Below are 13,083 nucleotides of genomic sequence, written 5' to 3'. Positions count from 1 at the left end.
ACACCCAAGGGATCACCATTCCCCGCCTATTTTGTATCTGAAGTATTTGTCGTTGATGCGCCCGCCAGTCTTCCTCCAGAATTGTGAAGCGGCCTATGATACTGTCAACCACAAAGTCCGCGTATGAGGGCTAGAGGCGGCCACTCCGGCAATTCGCCTTCATAATCTCAAGCCACTTACTGCGTTGATCCAAACTCCATGCAACATTGTAAAGACAAACGCCGCTTCTACGGCGTTGGCCGTCCCTCGGACGCTCAAGTCCAGGTTTCTGTTCACAGGACGGTACGGCGGAACTCTCCTATGACTTGTTGGCCAGTTTGTCGGATTGCGACTTGTTGGCAGGTTGGTCGGCGTCTCGAGAGGTGCGTCTTCCGCTTCTTGGTTTGAATGGTGGACATCGTACTCGCGAAGCGTCTGCGCGATACTGTAAGAGACTTGATTCTCCGTAGTGGTCACCGACATGCTGCACCAGTTCGAGACGAGTGGACTTCTGTCCTCGTGAAAGGCTTCAAAATTCTCAGATGGCTGGTTATAGAATGCCCACCAGCTCGATATTCATCTGCTGGATACAATCTGCGTCAAGGTTAACGTTACGATCGCAGTGTGAGTCTCGTCGACGGAGAGCCGAATGACATCGAGGCTTGGTTCCGACGGACGGGCGCTGAACTCGGCTCCGCTCGGCAAGTCTCCTTGACGTTGTATGATGTGGAGAGGCTTGAACATCTTGGTGGTCTGTTCCGCGCGCCAAAAGCCGCACCTTGTGAATGAGGAAAGTTTTCGGATTGGTCTTGAGAAAGGCCGTCCTTTCGGACCTAGATTTGTTGTATTATGGATTTATTGGTATTTAGCTCGAGTTGACCTTTGTCATCCGCAGCGGTCAAGCCAGCAGTCTGCGAGTTCCTCCATCTGCCTCTGTGACTGCATCTGTCTGTCATCGCCACGACGCTTATAACTAGAAATTTCCGAGCTTAGGTACATAGTCGACTTGTTCCGGGCGTCGCTCTCCGCCTGGCAGCTCTACAGAAGCAACGACAAGGACTCCACGTCTCAAGGTATTCCTCTCAGCATGAGCACCGAATTGCTTCGCCTCCAGGGCGCGCAAACAGATGGCCGGACAGCCAACGTACGTTATCGTCAAGACCAACTACAGTCGCTTCATGCCGGGCTTTGTCTGAGAGCCGAAGACCTGTGTACAGCCGTGGCCAAGGACACGGGATGCACAGCAACGGAGGCCAGCATGGAGTTCTACACGGCCATGGAAGGACTCCGCCTGCATTACGACGGACTGAATTTCGAACGAGAATTGAAGAACGAGTACTCCGTTGTGGATGACCCAGAAAATGCTAACCCCAACCTGTCTTTGGGAGTTGGACTTGTCTACATCATACCATCCAATATTTCTCCTCTTAACGCAGCCATGGCTCCTCTTACGGCGGCTATTGCCTCAGGTAACTGCGTCGCTCTCGAAGTGAGTATTCTCGGCTTCACATTCTTCAACTAGTCGTGAGGGAGGCATTACTGACGAAATGGCGTTTGGCACAGCTACAACCCACGCTTCGAACACTACCAGCGCTTCTGGGAGCGGTTTTATTAGATGCCTTGGACAACGACACATTCGCTATTTGCAAAAGTCGACCCGACGACCTAAGCATGCTCAAGAACGGCACACTCGTGGATCAAACTTCTTCGGAAGCCATCATCGACGGCTCCGTTCGAGTCTTGAAAAGCCCATCTGAGTCCCGGACCGTGGCTATAGTCGACCGAACCGCCGACTTGGACCGCGCAGCAAAGGCACTGGTTACAGCACGGTTCTCCTTTTGCGGAAGATCCTATTATGCTCCTGATTTGGTGCTAGTGAACGAGTTCATCAAGAAGCCCTTCCTGGAAGCCGTGCTACGAGAGGCTCTTCCATACCTAGATGACCACGAGGGGCAAGAATCTCCACATCGGGATATATCGTCGTTGAAAAAACGGATGACACAAGCCGCTGCAGATGGTATGGCAGACATATTATCTCTCGGATCCAGAGGATCCATAGTAGATATCAAGTCCAGGTCAGTGTGGCTTTCAATGAGATCGGGCGCTAGTCGCTAATGCCATCAACAGGAAGTCGTGGTTATTGGAAGGAAAAGTCAATCTTCCTATTCTGGCGATTCTTTCAGTCACCAGCCTTGAAGATGCCATTGACTATTCAAATTTGGCCAAAGACTACCATCCTGTCACAGGAAGGCCGTATCTTGCATCATATGTGTTTGCAAATGCATCGACAGCGAAATACTTGGCCCAGTTTATCAATGCCCAAGAATCGTTTTTGAATGGGATTCCGCCACTTTTACTCGGTGAGACTGTGCGTTGCGGTCATCAAGGGACTGTGTATCACTAATACGAACGTGCAATAGTCGCTCCTCCCAAGCCCCTTGGGGGAAAACTGCCTCAGTCACCAAGTCAGGCTTACAGCCCTTCGATGTTCCAAGTTCTTCGACAAATTCATGGGACTAGGCAGTCTGCAGTGGGACTGTCGGGATTCATAGAGGAATCGTCTTCCAAACTCATTCGTGTCGCCCGTAATGAGTTGCTTGATGCTGCACTCCAGCCGCTAAGACAAACCGGTCAGGCTTTCCAAGCCCGTGAAGTAGGCTTCTTCGAACAAGGCATATTGACCGGACTGGTAGTGTTTGGGGGCCCCGTTATCATAGTGTTCGTTGGTGGTGCCTTCGCAGGTGCCCGATATCTGTACAAGCTGCTCAGGTGACAGACTGAAAGTGCAGAAAAGGCAGCCCTTAGGCCTGTTTGCTGGTTCTGGACATCGTTTGGAGTGTTTGTTGAGTGATTCAAGCAAACCCAGCAATTGACGCGGCTCGGGCCAATTCCCGCAGCAGTTGAGCCATTTTGTCCACCAAAGGAGCTAGGTTTCCTTCGCCTATTTGGCACGGGGATTTCAGTATCTGACACGTGTATTCCAATATAGATCCTGGTACAAGTACAGAATGAGTTGGCCGTTGGCCGAACTCATCAGCAACACCCTCTATCACGGGCAGACCTTGGCCGAAATTTATGAAGTTCTTTACGTCGCTGGAGTACTTAGGGCCAAGACAGATGTGCTGATAGGAAGACTGTTGTCCTCGAGCAAGCTCTTGGCCAGACCTGCGCTGTCGGGTTGCAGTTAACACGCCATAAACATAGAGGGCAACGCCCGCATGGTAAGTAGCCACGGCATGGAAATCTCGCAAAGCAATTGATCCCAGGTTCTCAGCTTTTCGAAGCGTTTGAGCTGCTCTCCAGATTCCGAGTCTAGCATTCCGGGTGACCGACCAGTTTTGCAGCCTAGGGAAAACCCGGGCAGCCTCAGCCTCGCCATGCTTTCCGGCGAAAGCCTGAATTGCCTCCAACGGAACACAAAGTGCCATAATCAGATATGATTGAATAAAGGATAACTCATGCGAAGATCGGCCAACAGCGTCTTCGGGAATTAGTATGTTTGCGACTAGTCGTTCGAATCTGCTGTTGTCGTACAGCATGAAAGGCCCTGGCATACATTCGAAGTCCTCGTCGTTCTGGAGGGTATTCTGAAGCTCCTGGAGACTCCGTCCAACATGCCACACCCCATAAAGAACGAGATAACACCACTCACCGAGGTTCTGATCAGGTGGTCTGGTATCTTGATTCGAAACCTCCTTGATCAACTGGGACAAAGACTTCTCATGTATCGTTGGTCCAGATCGGGCGAGAAGATGTGACTTCCACTCTTGGGCTGACGATGCAAGCCAGATCTCGACAGGCTGGGGCATTGGAAGTTGCATCTCGCTGCATGACATCAAAGGGTTCGTGAAATAGGTCATAGAAACTTGACAGTCGTGAATGAAAAGCTGGTGAACCAGTCGGATCTTGGTCTCCTGTTCCACCCACCTCTTCCACAAGTCGTCTAACTCGGGTCCAGTCTGAGTCTCTGAGGGGCGAATCTCAACATAGTAATCTCTTCGGAGCATACCAGAACGTCTAAGCATGGTGACCACGGGCTGCGTAAAACTCTCGGCGATTTCCATCTTTCTTCTATTTCCACTCCACAAGAACAACATGTTAGTGAGCGTAAAGGCTCGCAGACAGTCCAGGTCCCGTGTCTCGCTGTTGTTCTCTTCCCACCTCTGCACAATAGCTTTGCGAAGTAGCTCTGCAATCGCGTAGCCAAGACGTTGAATTGCACGGACTGATGTCAAGCTAGCGCCATGTGCCATCATTATGGCGAGCATCTCAGGCGAGATCTGACATGATACCGAAGAGGGCGGGTGGATGAAGCTTAAGGGCCGCGTTGAAAGATGGTGTAGGGCAAGCGGAATTAAGCATTCCATCAGGGTCGGCGAGGAAAACGACTTTATTAATTTTGGGATGTTCTTCCTTTCACAAACGGTGATAAAAAGGGCGAGGATGCGGTCCCGGTTCGAACTGGAAGCGAGCTTCTTGCAGAGCTCCGGTACATGAACATTTCGAAGTTTTTCTTGATCGGAGTCCCCAACTGCCAGATGACGTTCGGAGGCCACACCAGTATCTTCTGCGCTTGGTGTCCAGTTCCAGAGCGATGTACTGAAAGCATTCACCCCAATGAGAAATGCTTGATGCTCTTGCTGCTCATGGGACTGAGGCCGACTGAGACCCATTGTTGCATGCGTTTCCAGTGCCGCCAAATCAGAAAGGCCGTCGTACTCGAAATCAATGTCCGAACCCTGGGTGGAATTCATAAAAATCTCCCATATGTCATGCGATTCGAACGGATTATGAGGCAAGGCCGAGGGTGAAGCTTGTTTGGATTGCGGATGGCTCGCGAGGTCTTTCAGAAAATCTGCATATCCAGCACAGCCTTCACTCGGTGCTACGTCAGTCAATTGGTGAAGCACCTCAGAATTAAGTCTTGGATTGGACGGAAAAGGCCAGGTGCTAAAAATGCCAGGAGATGTTGTTTGTTTGGTATTGTCGAGAAGGCCAAGGTCAATCGCAGAAGGCATTTCGCCTGCGCGCGAAGACGGAAAGTTCTCTGTCGGGATGCGTATGTCCGTCTCCACGTCAGGATAGCTCCCAATAGAGTCGCTTGTCGCAGCGACAACTTGTGGGTTATTGCATAAGTAACTTCCAGGTGGTTCTTGATTGCCGCAGGTGTAACTTTCGGAAGGCGATTCTTCCATAACGGATCCTCGTCTTTCTTCTCTGAAGGTGAACTCTTTACGGGGAACTGCATTTGCTGTGCTATCTGCCATGCTTACGTCCGCGGTGTCAATTGTATCCACCGAAGGGAGACGTCCCGGGTAACGGCATATAAGGCTCTTCTGCGTACAGCGATGGCAAGGCTTCTCCTCACTACATTTGAGCTTCGAGGTAGCGCATGGGATGCAAGCCTGAGACACTCTCCTGTGAGCTTTGTCGGCCCGCGTGAGCCTTTGTCTCTGCGAGGGCGGAAGATGAACGTAGACATGTCGTTTCAACAAATCCCTTGAGAAGTGAGTACCACGCAAGAAGAGGTGCGACAAAGATGACATACGCTCGAGAGAAAGACTTGGGGCAGAAGGCGCAGACGTGAGGCCTGTCGCGAGTATCTTACTCTGGTCAGCAGTCTCCCAGATCCGACCTACACATTGGGGGGGAGGGCTTACGGGTCTTGATGTGCCTGGAGAGGTGATCTGCGCGTGAAAACTTCCTCTGGCATTCTCCACATTGAAAAAGAGATCCGAGATGGACTGTGTCCTCGTCTTGTCGTCCGGGTTCTTGACCATGTTCCAACACCGGCGGCGGCTTATCGGCGGTGTCTAAATCCTGGTTTTGACCCTGGGAATCAAGGTTTGTCATTCTAGTGAAGCTTGTTGATTCTCCTATGCCTGTAGATACTAGAAGCGCGGATGACTTTGACAACCTCCTTTGGAACAAGCGATGGGGAGGGGTGGACTTGGTGTTTTGGGTGCAACTCGAGAATTTCTGGACATCAGGGCGTCAGAAGCAAGAGTTGGGATGGGAGACCCGCCACGCACGCAAAGAAATGCGGGGTTTTCGCGGAGAGTTGGATGGTGGTGGTTGGATGGGTGCAAAATTGTGCAAGAGCCCGGGTTGGCTAAATTTCAGCCACTCTCATCAGAAGCGACATCTAGTAAAATTAGCCTTCGCCGTGCCGACAAGCCCCTTTCCGGCAAATGCAGCGGCAGGGACTTGCAACTGAATTGCGGTCCCGATGTTTGATGAGGTAGCCGAGCTTGGACCCACATCCAGGACCAAACAGAACTGTAGCCGCACAAAAGACAGGGTGAGCGCTCAGTCGCCAGTCAGCAACATACGGTAGTCACGCTTTGGGTCTAGGTGCGGATAGTTCTCTCCCTCTTCAGCATCCTTCAGTTACAGTCTACACCAGACCATTATCCTCCCAGGCCGATTTTTGCCTGGTGCAGTCGAAGATGCAGCAAGGTTTGACCCCAGTATACTTCTTCTCCCATGGATCTACGATGATGCTGGGAGAGGAGTCTGCTTCTGCAGATTTCTGGAAAGCGTGTGGAGATGAAGCCCTCCAGAACAAGGTGAAAGGAATAATCATGATGGTGAGACATACCAACCCGAGATACAAAAGGGCAAGCAATCTGTCGAGGCGGATGGTTAACCCATTTTAGGGAGCACATTGGGATTGTAAAGGCCACAACACAATCGAAGTTGCCATGAACCCGAACCCAGGCAAAAGTCCAATCGCATATGTCGATCCACGGATCTACAAAGAGTACAAGCTCGTCCCTGACTTGGAGACTGGTCAAAGATGCATTGATATCTTACAGCGTGCACATATTGACGCGAAGCCGAATCCGTCGTTTGAATGGATTCACGACACCTTTCTCGTTCTCATTCGGATGTTTCCTCAAGGCATGCCACCGACAGTACTTCTGTCGCTGAATGCCCGATACGATCCACATTTCCACATGCGAATTGGGTCGATACTGCGGCCACTCCGAAAGGAAGGATATATCTTTGTCGGCACTGGGGGTGCGGTGCATAACCTCTATCGTAACAAATGGGGCCCAATGGTCAAATATCGCGACAACTTCGCCATGACTACTCCCCCGGAAGGGTGGGCTCTTGAGTTTCGTCAGGCGGTAGAAGACGTGATCACAAAGAACTCGGGCCCTTCGTTAAGGCGCGCGATGACCAGGCTGTTGAAACACCCAGAGTATAGGGATGCTCATGGTACGGACGAGCATTTCATGCCTGCGTTGTTTGTTGCCGGAGCGGCTGGTGATGCCGAGGATGAAGGAGTCTACGGTCGACTTGGGGCGGAGGATTGGGAATTGACCAACATGTGTAACAGCCAGTTTATCATCGGTTGCTGGGCGTGAGATAGAGAGAGCATGTCAATGGACATTGGATATATAGTGAAAGTGATCCTCGTCGCGCCGAAACTGCTACTTGTCTGTGAAGACTGACCCTGTGCACGCACACTCTACAGAACTGGTCACTAGTCAATATGTATGCTCTCGTACATCTGGATATCCCGCATCGACCAGTCATTTACGAGAGTATACCCAAAAATGTGCTCTTCGGCTTCATCAGCATTAACCATTTGCCCATATGACAGGGGTTGACTGATGTAGAGAGCAATCTCGAGCTCGAAGTCAAGCTTTCTCGTCGGATGATACTCGGGTTTCCCAGTGCTGGGGTTGACGTGAACACCGCAGGGTCTGGCGACTTCGGCTCCGCTAACTCGAAGGGATGAGCAACTTCCTGTGTACCCGATGGGGCAAAAAATTGTTTCCTGGCTTGAATTGCATTTTGTACATGGCATAACACTGAGGGATTGAGTCAACAGGTTAGAATGATACAGCACGCCGAACCCCCCATAATGGCTCTAGTAATGACTCACGTTTGCAACATGCTCACGAGCTGCGCTGAAGTCGGTAAACTCGGTTGTGTGCATTGGTAAATGCATCTGCACGGCATTTCCAGGGAAGAATTCGGTCTCATTCAGAGTCTTGTCCTGATCTACATTTCGCACTAGTCAGAAGATATCTGGTGTTCGTAGGTGTGGAATTCATGTATTGATATGAATGAGATATGATTGCTGTCACTGAGAGTTCACGGCAGATAAGGGTTTCCCGCATCTTCAACAGGTAAAGTCAATAGTATGTCACTCAAGGTTACCATTGTGGGCTGCGGACTCGCTGGCCTGATTGCAGGTCGGGTACTCAGGGAAGAGCACCATGTTACAATCATTGACGCTTTTCTGGAGGGCATGAGCTTGGAGTTGCAATCAACCTGGGAGCCAGTGCAGTTAAGATCTTGAGCTCTCTCGGGTTTTCTGCCGCAAACGCAGGGTCCGTCCGCGCAGGTGTTGGCCGCACTTTCAACCTGACTTGCAAGCAAATAGCAACAATGGACATGTTGCAATTTTGTGACGTGGCAGGAGCCAACTGGTACTTCCAACACCGTGGGGACCTATGGAACGAATTTTGCCACCTGGCTACGGCGCCTTCGACAGGTATTGGGATCGGAGGTCAGCCAGCGAAGATTATCTGGGGAGCTGACGTGGTCAGCGTGAACGTCGACAGCGGCGAGGTGAAACTCGCAGATGGTACCATCATTGCCTCGGATTTGGTCATCGGTATGCTACCCCTTGGATTGCATAGAAGCTCCCATGAAAGCTGATCAAATGTTTAGCTGCTGATGGAATAAAGTCCATTATCAGACCATTGGTGACGGGAGAGGAGGCATTCCGAACAGCACGGCCTTCTGGGACGTCGGCATTTCGATTCATAATGCCAGTAAGCGTCGCCAAAAAAGGCTATTGATGATGCAATAATGGCTAGGTTGTTGGACCCTTCGCAAGTGTGCAGCCTCGATGTTCACGTCGACCTGAGCGGATCGAATCGTTCTGTAGTTATGTATGTGTGCCGGGACTTCCAACTGGTGAATTTTGTGTGTATTGCCCCAGACTCTCGGATCAGGGTCGAAACGACCGAGTCTTGGTCCGCCAATGGTACGACAGAAGATCTTTTGGACACTTCCCATTTTGGAGTATGTATATTTGAACCTAAGCACAGGAGTGAAATCTAACCCCACCTTGCAGAAGAGCAGAAGGAGTCAAGTTGTGGCAACTCAGAGATCTTAACTGCGCGAACATCTTCATCTTGTCTGCCACGAGCAGAGTGCCGCACATAAGTATTAACATGACTCTGAATGCGTGAAATCATCATTCGGACGTATGAATTTGGATCTGAAATATCTATATTCTTCACTGTCAGATCTACACTGCTATACCCCCTTCCCCATTGTTCTACCCTTGCAGGGACAGTAGCTCCTTATAGCCTCCGTTTGCTGGGATCGACTGTCCGTTGATCCATCGAGCCTCTCCGCTCGCCAGAAAAGCGACCACGAATCCCACGTCCTCCGGCTCACCCATTCTTTTCTCGGTCGTAATCGGTTCGATGGTACTGTCAAGCATTGCCTGTCCGAAACTTTCCGCGGCTGCTAGTGTCGCCCCCGATCGAGTAGGCCCAACGTTGACGCTATTGAACGTGGCCCCGGTCTGTACGCCGAATATGAACGCTAGGGAGCGAGTAATACTGTCTAGCGCGGCCTTGGAAGCGCCGTAGACCAGAATTCGGTCGGAGTTCGCCATCTTGCTCGCTATGCTGGAGATATTGATTATCCGGCCTCCTTTCGGCGGGAGGTAGGGAAGAACAGCGCTGATAATGCTCATCGCGGCAAAGACGTTGCCTTGCATCATCTGGGTAAACCCAGTGAGGGTAGTGTCGGTAAATGCTTCGAGTGCAGACATGTCCAGCACGGCGGCATTGTTGACCACTATGTCGATGTGTGTTGCATTGATTCCATCCAGAGTCTTGGAAATGAGATTGGGGCCGATAGAAGGGTCCAGCAGATTGGCTTGGATGGCGACGGTCTTCAGGGAAGGTGAGATAGAACGGCATTGTGAGAGTGTGTCTTCTGCGCCTTTGATATTGCCGGCGTAGGTAATGGCGAGGGCAGCAATTCCTTTCCGCGCGAATTGTAAAGCAATTCCAGCTCCAATTCCACGACTGCCCCCAGTGATGAGGGCTGTTTTGCCGTGCAGAGATGAAGTTGACGGGGCGTCTGTGTTTGTCATGATTTCTTCAACTGGCTTGTTCGTTTTCGGTTCCAGTTACTCTAGCCTTTTCGATGCCTTGTCGTGGTAGTTTCAGGCTGTCCAGAGGTTACCATCATGAGATTTATATATCTATAAGGTCAGCTTGAGCCATGGTGCAAGTTCAGACTTCGTCCGAAGCGGATATTGTTCTCCAGGAGGCTCAATCGCGACATAGCTGTTGGTCTGTCAGCAAGAAGGAAATATCATGTACGGATGCTGTCATTATGACCTTTCAGACGAACATTTTGCATTCGCTCGTTCTTTCCCGTGTGGACGACGCGGCTAGACTGCACGAATCAAGGAATTCGACAGCAGTTTGTGCTTCGTGCTGCCGGCATATCCGTATCTCCATGGACTGCAACAAGCCTTCCTCCAGCAAAGTTGAAGAGAATGTGCAGCGATGAAGATTGCGACCAGTCTGCACAAGGCTAAGTGCTAAACTCTCCGGGGCTTTATTTTGAGCCATATGCAACTGGATTACCCCCCTGGTCAGGTTCCCGGCAGACGCAGGTACCTCGTAGATGCTGACTAACAGACCAGCGGCCGGGGAATTCGTCCGCCGAGTCTCGGACGAAATGGGTATCGGCCACCTAGGGCAGACTTCTTTTGCTTCTCTACCCATGATCCTCACATCTTCTCATAGATTGAGAGTGTCGTTATTGTTTCTTCGCAGTACAACGCAACCGGGCCCAAGTCGGCCGACACAATGACTTTGGATGCCGAAACCACCATAATAGGGACCCGAGGCATGATCAGAAATCTTGCCGGCAATGACTGGAGAGGGATCTCCGACCCCAAGAAACGGAAACTCCTCCAGAACAGGTTGAACCAGCAAAGATATAGTAAGTCGCTTTCCATTATGCTTTTGGTTAAGTTGAGCCCAAGAAGGAGATGTTGATCCTTTGATGCATGCTCCGGTATTGGTGCTTGACAAAGCGAACGCAAGTGCTGATGGGAGCAATTTGGCTGGCGCAGAAGAGCGGCAACGGCAGGCCAAAGTGGCCAAAGCGTTTGGGTACCACCTGAGTTCGAAGACACGCCACACTCAAGGGAGTCAAAATGATCGTGATCGCTCAATACCTAGAGAGAATCTTCCGGTCAGTGTCAGCCCTGGACTCGCGTTCGATGCTTTTGTGGACCCAGCTGTACGGGAGGTCCTCCTCTTCGGTATGTCACTTTCAATTAAATCTAGTGTTGAAAGGCATCAAGGCTCTAATCAAGTTCTCACTACCCTTTGTAGCAAGAAACACTCTCTGTCCGCGCTTTTCATCCGCATCCAGGATTGGACAATACTCAGGCTTTACGCATCCACTGAGTGAGATATGGTTTGACCGTGTCCTCACCGTGCCGATGATGCGTAAGGCTGTCATCATTGGAGCATGTATCGACCTTGAGCTCCTAAGCAGTCGACGGTACTCGTCCATGATCCTGAGTACTGTGGTGGAATTGAGTCGACAAGTCAGAATTTTAATTTCGCAACTGCCTTTGAGTCAGCAGCTGGAAGATGGAGGGCATAAACAGGAAAAATCTCGACGCCCAATTGGAAATGCAGGAGTAGAATTACAGTCTGTTCAAGCAGAACAGAAAATTCCAGATGACCTCCTCTTTGCCGTGATGCATCTCGTCAAAGCAGCTTGCCCCAACATCCTTTCGGGCCGTCTTTCCCTAGACCCACCCGGCGCCGGAAACAATCTATTCGGCCTTTTTACGCCTCCATTGTTCCTCCAACAGCTTCAATTTCTGCATATATGGGGTCGTTCTTGCCCGTACCAGCAAGCTCAGGGTCTGTTTGATGGACAGGCTGAAGTCCATCATTCGGCACTGGAATACCTGGTGAGTTTAAAGGGCGGGCTTAAGAATGTTCGGACCCCCGGTTTTGCAGATTCCTTGCATCTGTTCGATGTTCTTGGAAGCGCGAAACGTCTCACCAGGCCAAAGTTCGAGCTCCCACAACGGAGCTATTGGATGGTGGAGCATTTACAAAGCCTGAAAAAAGCTCATGGACAGAGGTTTGGCGGCTTGCGCAGTATACTTGGAGAGTCAACATTAGTGGAGATCTTACAGGACCTTGACATCCTTTCGTCTTGGGCTTCTCTAGCTCTAACCTCTGATGAGCCGCAGCAACAAGGGGCTAATCTTCCCGTCGTTCATCTCCATGGAAAGCACAGTCCATCCACCGAGGATTTGATATCTCTGAGGAATTTTGTTGAGTATCGCTTACTATCCTACTCACCTGAATCCGACAACGTACTAGAATGCGTGGTTCAAACAGCCGCATTGATCTTTATGCATGGAGTCATCTTCCCACTACCGAGTCAACCCACCAGGAAGGAACTTCTCACCAGGATGATTGAGAACATCTACACACATGATAATCTTTTCGGAAATGGAATCTATAGCCTTGATTATAACCTCTTCATGATTTGGGTGCTCACAATGGGTGTTATGGCAACTTCTGACAAAGATGTCTTGGAAAGATCCTTCTTCGTCGAGCGCTTAGCATCCTTGTCTAATGAGATGGGGTTCCTGAGTTGGCAGGACTTCGATAATGTGCTGAAAGTTTATTATTGGGTAGAATGGGGATGTCAAGCCGGAGGATTGGAGGTGTGGAGGATGATATCTGGTCGAGTCGTTCGGTAGGAAGCCACAATTTCATCACCTGCTTGAACAGACAGACACGCAGGAGCATGCTCACTCTCCTCGAATGACCAACGGAATTTACGCTGAACAACTAACTCTCTATCTCAATACTTCTAGCTGAACGGTTGCTGCATCAATAAATTAAATGGTGAACGTCAAAACGCGATCCGCTCCATGTCTCACTATTACTGCCGAGCGAGTCGACGCTACATCCTCAATTTTGATGTGCTCTCGAATAAATTCCACCGAATCAGATGGAACATCAGGTAGGAGGAACTGTCTTGACGCTGGTCAAACTGCAACTT

General features: G+C 50.5%; 7 protein-coding genes across 7 annotated transcripts; 4 read left to right on the top strand and 3 right to left on the bottom strand.

Moving 5' to 3' along the window:
• Positions 1 to 12: 12 nt before the first annotated feature.
• PV08_11056 (uncharacterized protein) lies at positions 13 to 462 on the bottom strand (the record flags this gene model as incomplete). The annotated part of the gene is made up of 2 exons (XM_016385368.1): positions 13 to 93; positions 181 to 462. The coding sequence occupies 2 exons, from the start codon at positions 460 to 462 to the stop codon at positions 13 to 15; spliced, it is 363 nt and encodes a 120-aa protein (XP_016230312.1).
• Positions 463 to 1,066: 604 nt separating this feature from the next.
• Positions 1,067 to 2,752, top strand: PV08_11055 (uncharacterized protein; the record flags this gene model as incomplete). The annotated part of the gene is made up of 4 exons (XM_016385367.1): positions 1,067 to 1,468; positions 1,543 to 2,058; positions 2,111 to 2,339; positions 2,400 to 2,752. 4 exons carry the CDS (start codon positions 1,067 to 1,069, stop codon positions 2,750 to 2,752), a joined length of 1,500 nt encoding a protein of 499 aa, XP_016230311.1.
• Positions 2,753 to 2,831: 79 nt separating this feature from the next.
• PV08_11054 (uncharacterized protein) lies at positions 2,832 to 5,246 on the bottom strand (the record flags this gene model as incomplete). The annotated part of the gene is made up of 1 exon (XM_016385366.1): positions 2,832 to 5,246. The coding sequence occupies one exon, from the start codon at positions 5,244 to 5,246 to the stop codon at positions 2,832 to 2,834; it is 2,415 nt and encodes an 804-aa protein (XP_016230310.1).
• A 1,182-nt stretch (positions 5,247 to 6,428) lies between these two features.
• Positions 6,429 to 7,352, top strand: PV08_11053 (uncharacterized protein; the record flags this gene model as incomplete). Its single annotated transcript, XM_016385365.1, has 2 exons — positions 6,429 to 6,569; positions 6,639 to 7,352. The coding sequence occupies 2 exons, from the start codon at positions 6,429 to 6,431 to the stop codon at positions 7,350 to 7,352; spliced, it is 855 nt and encodes a 284-aa protein (XP_016230309.1).
• A 1,033-nt stretch (positions 7,353 to 8,385) lies between these two features.
• PV08_11052 (uncharacterized protein) lies at positions 8,386 to 9,197 on the top strand (the record flags this gene model as incomplete). The annotated part of the gene is made up of 5 exons (XM_016385364.1): positions 8,386 to 8,614; positions 8,671 to 8,774; positions 8,820 to 8,894; positions 8,945 to 9,027; positions 9,080 to 9,197. The coding sequence occupies 5 exons, from the start codon at positions 8,386 to 8,388 to the stop codon at positions 9,195 to 9,197; spliced, it is 609 nt and encodes a 202-aa protein (XP_016230308.1).
• Positions 9,198 to 9,286: 89 nt separating this feature from the next.
• Positions 9,287 to 10,117, bottom strand: PV08_11051 (uncharacterized protein; the record flags this gene model as incomplete). Its single annotated transcript, XM_016385363.1, has 1 exon — positions 9,287 to 10,117. The coding sequence occupies one exon, from the start codon at positions 10,115 to 10,117 to the stop codon at positions 9,287 to 9,289; it is 831 nt and encodes a 276-aa protein (XP_016230307.1).
• Positions 10,118 to 10,844: 727 nt separating this feature from the next.
• Positions 10,845 to 12,778, top strand: PV08_11050 (uncharacterized protein; the record flags this gene model as incomplete). Its single annotated transcript, XM_016385362.1, has 3 exons — positions 10,845 to 10,980; positions 11,027 to 11,305; positions 11,379 to 12,778. The coding sequence occupies 3 exons, from the start codon at positions 10,845 to 10,847 to the stop codon at positions 12,776 to 12,778; spliced, it is 1,815 nt and encodes a 604-aa protein (XP_016230306.1).
• Positions 12,779 to 13,083: the final 305 nt, after the last annotated feature.

The sequence above is a fragment of the Exophiala spinifera genome (genome assembly GCF_000836115.1).
Source record: "Exophiala spinifera strain CBS 89968 unplaced genomic scaffold supercont1.9, whole genome shotgun sequence".
Classification (NCBI taxonomy): Eukaryota; Fungi; Ascomycota; class Eurotiomycetes; order Chaetothyriales; family Herpotrichiellaceae; genus Exophiala; species Exophiala spinifera.
This window is presented reverse-complemented; position numbering and strand designations above follow the sequence as displayed.